A 12,073-nucleotide genomic window follows, 5' to 3' on the forward strand; every position below is an offset into this window, starting at 1 on the left:
ACCACTTTAGAATATATATCAGAATTATTGAGAGTATATTCATCACGTTGACTTTCTAATGAACTTATGTGTTGCTGTTGTGTACGAGTATAAGATAAGCACAAACCACTTAATTTTATATAGGTAGTAGACTAGTAGTACTACCTTTATTGTTATTATACTCTGTACATTTTACTTTTTTTATTATAATTTGCAAATTACTACAAATAATGTATTATATGACGGAGGAGGTAGAAGAGTAAACTTTGTCTTATATAGAATATGCAATGAATAGTAGTAAAATTACATTAAAATTTGAGAAGGTGACAAAATAAAATGAATGAGAATAAGTGAATGACTCAAGCATTACATTTTAATCTTTTAAAGGAGGAAGCATTTTTATTATAATTCGTTTTATTGATAAATGCATTTAATATTCTCAACATCTCTTAATAATTAATCTGAATAATATACTTTATCTTGTTATAATTGATTATTACGTATTATGGAGTATTTCTTACTTCTTTTTTATTCACTTCATCACTAAATTCAAACCCTTATTTAGTTATTTTACTTTTTTTTTTTTTGCTCTATAATAAGACTTTTACAAGTTGCTAGTAAATTTGTAGGGTAAAACAAAAAATAAAAAAAATTAGATTACTTCGTAACAAATATCATCATACGACGGTCGTGCTATAAGTTAACAAGGGTGTTGGTAGCTAGATGACAAAGACGAGATATTCATTTGGAAAAGACGATGACTTGGTAGCAGATAGGACCAAAAGTGACCCCTCAAATAGCTGAACCGTACAATCTTATTAAAGAAATAATACGGATCGGAGCATAATTATTGATAAGTACGTTGATTAGGCTAGCTATGTGGTGTACCTATCATCATCTCAACACATAAAGTCCAAACCCACTTTAGAATTACATAGAATATCATTTATACTTTGTATTATTAATGCCAATGTATGTCATGGTATTATTAATTAGCATAGACCAATTTACCAACCTATCTCTAATATTTAGAAATGAAATTTGAATAATGATTAATACACTTACAAATTTTGCAATAATAATCGAGTGTTTTTTTATTTATTTTACTTATTTAATTATTTTGTGTAACTTGTAAGTACTTTAATACTGAATGATATTCAACCTTCTTTAGTTGTAAATCTTGTAATAATTGTATAGATATGGTTCATAGTTCTCTTGGAATAATGCGTCAAAGTGCAACAAATTTCAAAATATACAATGCAAATAACTAAATCCACTCTAGCCGAAAATAATAATCATAATTATTTAACCTACTTTCTCAGGGCTCGTTTGGCATTATTGTGGTTTTCTGTTTTTCTGTTTTTTTGTTTATTATAAGTATATGATATATGTCACATAATGAATAAAAAATTATTTAAACTTATTAAAATTATAATAATTTTGAAAACTGACAACAAAAAAGTGGAAACACCTTTTTCTTGTTTCCAGTTTTTGGTTTTTAGTTTACAAAAAAATAGGAAACTGAAAACCAAAAATAGTGCCAAACAAGCCCTCATATTTCAAATTTACTTTTTAATACTCTCTTTTTATTTGAAGTTATACAACTCCAAGTTGATAAAAAAAAAAAATGGAATTGCCGAGTACTCCGTAGAATCTCTGTGCACTGTATTAATGGTACAGCCGTACAAAGTGTCGGCTAACAATAGTAAGTCTACATTTCCTTTTTCCTTTTTTTTTTTTTTTTTTTTTTTTTTTTTTAATTTTTTTATTTTTTGAATACATTACACTTTTTAAGTATGTTTCCTAATCCTAACCCAACGTCCACTACTTCATAAACACTACTTACTAAGTATTAACCCCTGTTCTAAATAATTAACTTTATCAAATCTAACACATTTGCTAATACACTAGCTAATTTGACCCTTAATAATAGATACTGAGTATAAATCAGTAAAAATTATTTAAAAAGTTAATATTGTGAAATCAAACTAATACGGAGCACATATTTAACATGCATGATAATGTTAGTTAAAGCTACATTTAAATTTAACCTAAAAGAAGTGAAAACAGTCTATGCCAATTATTTTGGAAAGTTGAGGCCTGAGAGTATAAAAATAATATTGTATGTCATAAATTTTGAATGAGTGATCTTGTAACTTTATTGTCCTTTAATTTACATTGATCACGTATTCGATCAGGCATGTACACTTAATTTAAAAAAACAAAAGAAATTTATAAAGAATCTTATGGTCTATGGATCTAGTTTATAAAGACTTGATACATTTTTAGTTTTCCTTACATAAAACTAATTGTTATTACCAAGTGTTATTAAGAAATACAGATTATTATATTTCTTATGGTTAACGAATGTAATTTCTTACAGAATACTCATTAAATTAACATTAACAAATATAGTAATTAGCTGGAAGGGCCCCAGAAAAGGCACTTATCTTTTGGTTCATTTGATAAGCCCTCCAATACTCGTATATTCATGATGCGGCGAAGTGGATTCACTTATATACGGTATAAGTATAATTATTAATTTTGTTATTAAGATATAAGAATCTTGACTTTGTAAACTCTTTAATAATTTCTTTAATTCTGAATATTAACCCACCAACACCCTTTATTTTAATTATTATTAATTAAATATCTTATGATTACGTAGTGTACTCGCTGGGATCTTCACTGGCTTTATTATCAACTTTTGTAATGTCAACGTTACCTTACTATAAATATTCACGTCTACAACAACGTAATACAACAACAAGCCCAATACAACTTTTTTTCTTGTACTAGTTGTACAACATTTAGATTTTTCTAAATTCCTAAAAAAAAAAAAAAACAAAAAACATGGCCGGTGAGCCTGGTAGCTCCATGCATGGAGTCACCGGAAGGGAACAATCGTTCGCCTTCTCGGTCTCCCCCAACACAGTCCCTATAGACACGACGGCCAAGTTTTCTTTGCCAGTCGATGCAGAGCACAAGGCTACTAAGCTTAAGATTTTCTCCTTGGCAAAACCCCACATGACTACCTTCCACCTAAGTTGGATATCATTTTGTGCGTGTTACATATCCACTTTCGCGGCTGCACCCTTAGTCCCTATTATTAGGGACAACCTTGATTTAACTAAAAGAGACATCGGTAATGCTTCGGTTGCATCCGTCTCAGGAAGTGTGTTCTCTAGGCTAGTCATGGGAACAGTGTGTGACCTCATGGGACCAAGGTACGCTTGTGCGTTCCTAGTCATGTTGACCGCCCCCACGGTCTTCTGCATGTCGGTGATAGACGATGCAGCTGGATACGTGGCGGTAAGGTTCATGATAGGTTTTTGTCTAGCCACTTTCGTGTCGTGCCAGTATTGGATGAGTACCATGTTTAATGGTAGGATTATCGGGTTGGTTAATGGGACGGCGGCAGGGTGGGGGAACGTAGGAGGTGGTGCAACCCAACTTCTTATGCCTTTGATTTTCGAGATCATCCGGCGTACAGGAGCTACACCATTTGTAGCATGGAGGATTGCCTTCTTTATACCAGGAATGTTACATATTATCATGGGAATATTGGTGCTAACCCTAGGTCAAGACTTGCCTGATGGCAACCTTGGTGCCTTACAAAAGAAGGGTGAAGTTGCCAAAGACAAATTCTCCAAGGTAATTTAATATACTGTATATTATATTCTTAATTACTCATCCTAATAATGTTTTCTAAGAACTTTAGGTTTTCGTAATAATTGATCAGAAATATATGAACTAATAATGTTTATGTCATTGCTTATATAATATAGGTACTTTGGTATGCAATCTCCAACTACCGTACATGGATCTTTGTGCTCCTCTATGGCTACTCTTTGGGTGTGGAGTTGACCACCGATAACGTCATTGCAGAATACTTTTTTGATAGGTATTTTTCATATTAATTTCCCCATTTTTTGTGAATGATTTTATTAATTTTTGAGAGGATTGTGAATGTTGTTAATTAAAATGTTAATAATAATTGCCATATATGCTATAATTAATTATATTTGTTACTTTAAGTATTGAGCAAATATACAAGTATGTCGTTGATGATTAATATTTCTACTTTTAACTTTTTATATCATCGATAAAAATACTTGTAAAAATTATTGTTGACTGAGACTTAAAGTTGATGAAATAAAAAAAATTAATGATATGCTGTTAAACTATTACTTAAAAATGCATTTCCGGCATTAATGGATGTGCTAATTACATGGAAACAAGTAGGAATACTTTGTTTGACTTAGCTTCATCTTAGATGCGATACCTTCTTTTTTTAATTCAACATGTATTATTAAATTTTTTTATCACTATTAGATTCTAAATATGAAGTATATTCTAGTAGATCTTTCACGTCTAAATTTTAAAACTTTGGAATAAGACAAACAAGATGATTCATTCTATTTGTATCGAATCATCAATCTCCAGCTCATAATGCTAAGCTTGATACTTGATGTGAGTGATATCAATGACATGCGTGTACGGATAATCAAAACTACTCCGTATAATTAGGAGTATTTTAATTCGTATTAAGTATTAACCGGACAATACAAAATTGACATAGCATTAAACAATTAATATATCATATGTCTAGTTAACATACTCGGAATCATACATCAATTAATGTTATTATTTATTAGTTTTTATTTTGTTGACCGTGGCCTAACGATTCTTATGAATTGGAGGCTCGAAGTATCTTTAGCTGATTGACATTGTAAAGTTATAAATTATGAACGTAGAATATTAACAATATGACGTATTATTTGACAGATTCAACCTAAAGTTGCACACAGCAGGAATCATCGCAGCTAGTTTTGGAATGGCTAACTTATTTTCACGCCCCTTAGGAGGGTTAGCTTCCGACTACAGTGCCCGTTACTTCGGTATGAGAGGCCGACTTTGGACCCTTTGGACCTTCCAAACCATGGGTGGTCTATTTTGCATTTGGCTAGGGTTATCCAACACCCTACCCATGGCAATTGTAGCATTAGTCCTCTTCTCACTCGGTGCTCAAGCCGCGTGTGGAGCAACCTATGGGGTTGTCCCCTTTATTTCTCGACGATCCCTAGGAATCATATCCGGCCTCACGGGTGCAGGAGGCAACATTGGATCCGGATTGACTCAATTTATATTTTTCACCGCGGGTAGTTTTAGCACTCACCGCGGTCTTACTTACATGGGAATCATGACTATTGCGTGCACGTTGCCCGTGACCTTGGTGCATTTTCCGCAATGGGGTAGTATGTTCTTACCCCCTACTAAGAATGCTAATGAAGAGGCTTACTATGTTGCTGAGTACGACGACGATGAGAAGAGAAAGGGGATGCATGAAGGAAGTGTTAAGTTTGCCGAAAGTGCCCGGTCTGAGCGAGGTGGGAAGGTGGCTTCTGTTGCTACTCCACCTACACAAAGTCCCAACCCTAACAATATTTAGTAAACTATAATTACTCTTGTTTTTATTTTTTATGCTTTTGGGTTCACATGATCACATCCATTATACTTGGTATGAGTTAGTAAGTCGTATAAGTTAAGTAAGTATTGGTTACTCTTGTAATTGAAATTGTAATATATTAAGATTCAGTAATTATGTATACATATATGAGCTAGCTACAACTGTGCGTTGAATTAGCCCCGTAAAATGTCACATTCAATATCAAGATCAAATTATTCAAAGTCTCAAAGATATAGCTTTATGGACAATGCATGACAACATATGCTTGACATTCGAGCACACCTATGTACACCGTAATATATAATCTGCTACTTATATTTATATTGGACATGTATGGATAAAAATAAAATTGAATTAGGCTCATTGTATTAATTTGGAGTACTTAGAAATATTGATAGGCCTCTCTAGGGCATATATATTACCACTGTTCTTTGACATTAAATTAAAGAATTGGTACTTGGTTTAAAAAATAAATAAAAAATAAAAAAGAATTGGTACTTAGTAATTTATGGCTGCATACAGTAACTTCAATTCCATTGTCAAAAAGACCGACCTAAGATTAAACTTGATAAGAGTATAATTTAAATACTATCAACAATAATGGAGCTAAGCTTTTAATTGAATTGGTCATTGACATGGTATCAAGAGCTAGCATTACAAGAAGCAAGGTAACGAATTCAAATCTCATCCACCCCTCATTTCAAAATGGAATATTTAACACCAGGTAAACCGGCCACAAACTTCAATGTGGAGCTCTCCTAGCTAATACTACAACAATAAATTAACAGCTACAACAACAACTAATTTTGTTAAGCCGGTCGAGAAACAAGACAAGGATCCAATTACCCATTCTAAATTAAAATCTACGGAGTACTCGATCTGTATTAACTATTGAAGTCCATACTGTCTAGAAGTTTCCCAATTTTACTAGTCTGACACGGTCTACAATTTCTAACTAAACGTACTTTTTCCTCTTTTGTTGATTATTTGTTATTGGTGTTCCCTCTTGAGGATCATGATTTAATGAGCATTAACTTAGTAATTATGTATCGTTTTAATATTTAAAAATACAAAGTACACCACTAATTATTTCTATTAATCAGGTCATATGAACAACCAGCAACTAATTATAGAATATACAAGTATCTTTTTTATCCTATTTTTTAAGCAAAGTAGAAGATTCCTCATTCAAAATATAATTTTGGCACAATGCCGGTTATTTTCCGACCCTATAATCCAATGGTTTTGGGTTATTGGGTCAACCATTTGCTGGAGGATAAGGAATGCTGTTTAAAAAACATGTTGTTGTCCAATAGAGGAAAGAATTAAGGCTGTAATTCAAATAATTTTTCAACAAACATTTCTTAATTAAAAGAATTGACAAAATATTAAAGTATATATAAATATATTGAATATGAACCAAATGTCTCTTCAGATGATATAATCATATAAGCAAGGAATTGAAATATGCATGCTGCTGACTCTTCAATGAACCTATGTGTTGCTCGATATGCACGAATCAAAATCCTCTGTCTCAATTTTTATAAATCGTATATAAGCCTAGTGGCTAATTATTTAGTTAATTAACATGGAGTAATAATTCAATTATATGAATAATTGATTCAAAAAATCAATGCTTTATAATTTAAACATCAATTGATTAAATTAAATGCCATGTACATCATAAATGAAATAGTGGATAATAATGTGTATAAATCAGATTAATCACATCACTTAATTATGAGGATCAATCTTTTCAATTAGAGATATTAAAGGCGGTAATTAACAACACAACCGTGGTAATCACATGTGGATTCGGCCAAGTGGCTTATAAAATGGTGTTGCTTAATGGAAAACCATTTCAAAACTACAAGATAAAATAACACCCACGCACCTCCAAATTGTACATAGAGGTCAAATGTTACAATTGGTACACCTTATATTGATGATGCGAGATGAGATACATTGGTTGCCAACTAGGGCTTGCCTGTGAATAGCGATTTTTATTGACATCCTCCGAGAGATATATACTAATTGACACATTGTGTAGCTAGTTGTATTGCCAGTAACGAGTTTATTGAGAAGATGACTATAATCATATAGATTATGATTAAAATTAAATCAAAGTGACCTCTCATATGGATGAATAATATGATACCACAATAATGTTAAATTAAAATATATTATATGTGCATATATAGGGGGTATTCCTTATAATGGTTAGTATGATAAGTACGTTACTCAAGCTATGCATGAGTTGTACATATCATGATCTCAGCATATACAAAGTCCAAGGGCATTCCTCAATTATATTATGATCATGATTGATGCTTTGTACCACTTGTACTATATTGTAATAATAATAACAAAAAAAAAAATCAATAATTAGCATTTTTGCCTAATACTCCATAAAATTTTAAAATTACTTTTCTTTTTATTAAAAATTAAATAAACTAGTGATAGATCAATAATCGACTAGTTGTAGAAATAAATTTATGTCTTAAATTGCTTGCAACAAACAGAGTATAAATTATTTTTTGGCATACATTTCAAGGAAAAAATAAGCTTAATTAATTAATCTACTTTTAAAGTTTTTAAGTCAATCAAACAAGTATAACATTTTTTTTGTAAAAAAAAAAAAAATATGCACACCCGGATGTAAGGTGCAAGTATTTTCAATCTACCCAATTAATATCTTTTGCTCATTTTAAAATCTTAAAATGAGAAAAAAAATATCAAATGATAAAAAAAACTACCCTTAAATGCACCTATCTCTATATACCTGAATGTATATAAAAACATTTTCGATAAAGTTTTTATGAGTCAGATTCTCTCTAAAAAAGAATAGAGGCCCCCATAATTGGAATATACCACATTTGGTGCAATTAAGAATTCTAATCACAATTATTAAAATAAAATTCTGACTTTGTAAACTCTTTGATAATATATTTCTTTATTTAAAATAGTAACCCTTCAACTCTACAAATGTGTAATCACCCTTTTCTCCAAACTTCCATTGAATAAAAAATGATTATGTATGATACCCGTTGGGATCTTCATTGGCCTCATTATCACCTTTTACATTGTCAACGTTACATACTATACGAGTATATATATATACTCTAACAAGTACTTGTATCCAACAACGTAAACTAATACAACAATACATACAAATTTACAAACCCTAAACCCAAAAAAAAAAAAAAAATCATAAAATCAAAAACAAAAAAAGTTCATCAATGGCTACTGGTGAGCCCGGAAGCTCCATGCATGGAGTCACCGGAAGGGAACAATCGTACGCCTTCTCGGTCTCCCCCAACACAGTCCCTATAGACACGACGGCCAAGTTTTCTTTGCCAGTCGATGCAGAGCACAAGGCCACTAAGCTCAAGATATTCTCCTTGGCAAAGCCTCACATGACCACTTTCCACCTTAGTTGGATATCATTTTGTGCGTGTTACATATCCACTTTCGCGGCTGCTCCCTTGGTTCCTATCATTAGGGACAACCTTGACCTTACTAAGAGGGATATTGGTAATGCTTCGGTTGCATCCGTCTCAGGGAGTGTCTTCTCTAGGCTTGTCATGGGAACCGTGTGTGACCTTATGGGTCCAAGGTACGCTTGTGCCTTCCTAGTCATGTTGACCGCCCCTACGGTCTTCTGCATGTCGGTTATAGACGATGCAGCTGGATACGTGGCGGTGAGGTTCATGATAGGTTTTTGTCTAGCCACTTTCGTGTCGTGCCAGTATTGGATGAGTACCATGTTTAATGGTAGGATTATCGGGTTGGTTAATGGGACGGCGGCAGGGTGGGGAAACGTAGGAGGTGGTGCAACCCAACTTCTTATGCCTTTGATTTTCGAGATCATCCGGCGTACAGGAGCTACACCATTTGTAGCATGGAGGATTGCCTTCTTTATACCAGGAATGTTACATATTATTATGGGTATATTGGTGCTTACCCTTGGTCAAGACTTGCCTGATGGTAACCTTGGTGCCTTACAAAAGAAGGGTGAGGTGGCCAAAGATAAATTCTCTAAGGTAACTTTCTTAAATTACTCAAAATTCTTTTCAAGTTTGTATATATATTTAATTCTCTTCAACCGTCCTTTTAAGTTTGTCTGAGAGACTAGTAATTTTCACTTTCGTAAGACCTGCTTAAACATTATTGATACTCTTTAAAGTATGTACAGAGTATTTACTGATCATGTTTATGTTATTTCTTAATTAATATAGGTACTTTGGTATGCAATCTCCAACTACCGTACATGGGTCTTTGTGCTCCTCTATGGCTACTCTTTGGGTGTGGAGTTGACCACCGATAACGTCATTGCAGAATACTTTTTTGACAGGTAATTTCATATTTTCCTTGATTATTTGTATAGACTTCTAAACTCATATCAACGTATTATTACTAGACTTTTGAATATTATTCTTGTTTGTTATTAATCATTTTAGAAAGTATCTAACAAATCAACTAGGATTTCAACTTGGGAGTAATGTATATATTCATCATTAACCTGAAATTAGTATAATAACTAGTGAACTATTGCTAGGTTGAATTCATATTACAATCTTTATCATATAAACTCAAATCTTGCAAATAAATAAAAAGCTATTTAATTAATTTATTTGACAACGTATACACTATCTATATATGCATCTATATTATTGGACTACTTTACATCAAAAAATACATGTATAATATCCCATCAAGCCATGCCACTTGTCTAGTTTGAATTTATCTTGAAAGTGATTGGCCTATCCTTTAATTAATTTTTATTAAGGTATGAAATTATTATAACATTGGAATCTTTTGATCAATATTATACAAAATAGAACTTAGATTCTACACGTCTACATTAGCTAGATAATATTTGTGACTTTTTCCTAGAGCTATGATTCAACCCATTTCGTTCTCATACGTCAGTCTAATAATGATACTCATTGATCGGAGAATCTTTATTTGATAATTAAACATTATGTATGTATTTCTAGAATTTGGCCTCAAAAAAAAAAAAAAAAAAAAAAAAAAAAAAAAAAAAAAAAAGTATTTCTAGAATTTGAACATATGTACTTATAAATTAAAATAATCAAACCAAATTTTAAAAGTTGGGTTATGTTTAAGCACTATTTGGTAATTAACAGGTTGTTGATTAATGCAATGTTTTATTAACAAGTTTGATTAGTTAATTCTATTAACTGGTTTGACTAGTTGATACGAAGTAGTAAGTTAGTTGTTGTATAAAAGTGTTTGATACATCATAAATAATGTTGAATATTGTTAGTTACTTTAGTACACCACGTAATAACGAAAAAGCTAAATAATAGATAATCGTATTGATATGATGGTATGGTTTGACAGATTCAACCTCAAGTTGCACACAGCAGGAATCATCGCAGCTAGTTTTGGAATGGCTAACTTATTTTCCCGCCCCTTGGGAGGGCTAGCTTCCGACTACAGTGCACGTTACTTCGGTATGAGAGGCCGACTTTGGACCCTTTGGACCTTCCAAACCTTGGGTGGTCTCTTCTGCGTGTGGCTAGGCTTAGCCACAACCCTACCCACTGCCATCGTAGCACTAGTCCTTTTCTCACTAGGGGCTCAAGCCGCGTGTGGGGCAACCTATGGGGTCGTCCCCTTCATTTCTCGACGATCCCTAGGGATCATATCCGGCCTCACGGGTGCAGGAGGCAACATTGGATCCGGAGTGACTCAATTTATTTTTTTCACAATGGACAATTTTAGCACCCATGAAGGTCTTATGTACATGGGAGTCATGACTATTGCGTGCACATTGCCCGTGGCCTTGGTGCATTTCCCTCAATGGGGTAGTATGTTCTTTCCACCTTCTAAGAGTGCTAATGAGGAGGCTTACTACATTTCCGAGTACGACGAAAATGAGAAGAGCAAGGGAATGCATGAAGGAAGTGTCAAGTTTGCTGAAAGTGCCCGGTCTGAGCGTGGAAGGAAGTCTGCTACACCAAGTCCCAACCCTAACAATATTTAATAAGTTACATACTTTCGTTTTTTATTTGCTTTTGCCTTAAACAACGATGATATGATGAACTCCTATAGTAAATTATTCGAAGTTCTTTATTTACTTTTGGATTTTTGGCTCATGAGTTATGGAGATAACCTTGTAGCAAGTGAATTTTGCTTGCCTTAACTTACATACATGTATACTATTGCTTTTGTATCTTCAACAGTTCTTGCTTGTTTTAATTTGGTTTCTATCTTGCACAAATTTTTTTTGCAAAATTCATTTGTCTTGTAAGATTAGGAACACATGACTACACAATTGAATTTAATAATACATTATTTGTGTTTCGCTATGCAACCTTATTGCAAAAGTGCTGGCTGTGTCTGTTTCACCGTGAGCCCACCATTCAAAAAGTAATATTAATATCTAATAGATAGCTTGATACAATTGCTTCAAAAAAAAAAAAAAAAAGATAGCTTGATACAATTTGCTAAAAAAAAAATTTAAAAAAAAAAAAGCTTTATATAAAATTTGCAACTTGTCAACATACATCCATTTCATCATAGTGAGTCTAAACTCACACAATACATTCTCTTTTTTTATCTGAAAGTATTTAATATAGTTAATGAGTAATTATT

General features: G+C 32.7%; 2 protein-coding genes across 2 annotated transcripts; both read left to right on the top strand.

Moving 5' to 3' along the window:
- The first annotated feature begins 2,829 nt into the window (after positions 1-2,829).
- Positions 2,830-5,431, top strand: LOC145617458 (high-affinity nitrate transporter 2.1-like). Its single transcript, XM_081672160.1, has 3 exons — positions 2,830-3,633; positions 3,768-3,883; positions 4,768-5,431. The coding sequence occupies exons 1-3, from the start codon at positions 2,833-2,835 to the stop codon at positions 5,429-5,431; spliced, it is 1,581 nt and encodes a 526-aa protein (XP_081528286.1). The 5' UTR covers positions 2,830-2,832.
- Positions 5,432-8,688: 3,257 nt separating this feature from the next.
- Positions 8,689-11,462, top strand: LOC145617469 (high affinity nitrate transporter 2.4-like). The gene is made up of 3 exons (XM_081672171.1): positions 8,689-9,492; positions 9,688-9,803; positions 10,817-11,462. Exons 1-3 carry the CDS (start codon positions 8,689-8,691, stop codon positions 11,460-11,462), a joined length of 1,566 nt encoding a protein of 521 aa, XP_081528297.1.
- The last annotated feature ends 611 nt before the right edge of the window (positions 11,463-12,073 follow it).

The sequence above is a fragment of the Chenopodium album genome, chromosome 26 (genome assembly GCF_948465745.1).
Source record: "Chenopodium album chromosome 26, dcCheAlbu1.1, whole genome shotgun sequence".
In the NCBI taxonomy this organism is placed as follows: domain Eukaryota; kingdom Viridiplantae; phylum Streptophyta; class Magnoliopsida; order Caryophyllales; family Amaranthaceae; genus Chenopodium; species Chenopodium album.

Bases quoted from the DNA above. Each gene is read 5' to 3' on its own strand.
- LOC145617469 (XM_081672171.1), top strand. From the start codon at position 8,689: ATGGCTACTGGTGAGCCCGGAAGCTCCATGCATGGAGTCACCGGAAGG. The intron at 9,493-9,687 runs GTAACTTTCTTA...TAATTAATATAG, and splicing joins CCAAAGATAAATTCTCTAAG to GTACTTTGGTATGCAATCTC. The intron at 9,804-10,816 runs GTAATTTCATAT...ATGGTTTGACAG, and splicing joins GCAGAATACTTTTTTGACAG to ATTCAACCTCAAGTTGCACA.
- LOC145617458 (XM_081672160.1), top strand. From the start codon at position 2,833: ATGGCCGGTGAGCCTGGTAGCTCCATGCATGGAGTCACCGGAAGGGAA. The intron at 3,634-3,767 runs GTAATTTAATAT...TATATAATATAG, and splicing joins CCAAAGACAAATTCTCCAAG to GTACTTTGGTATGCAATCTC. The intron at 3,884-4,767 runs GTATTTTTCATA...ATTATTTGACAG, and splicing joins GCAGAATACTTTTTTGATAG to ATTCAACCTAAAGTTGCACA.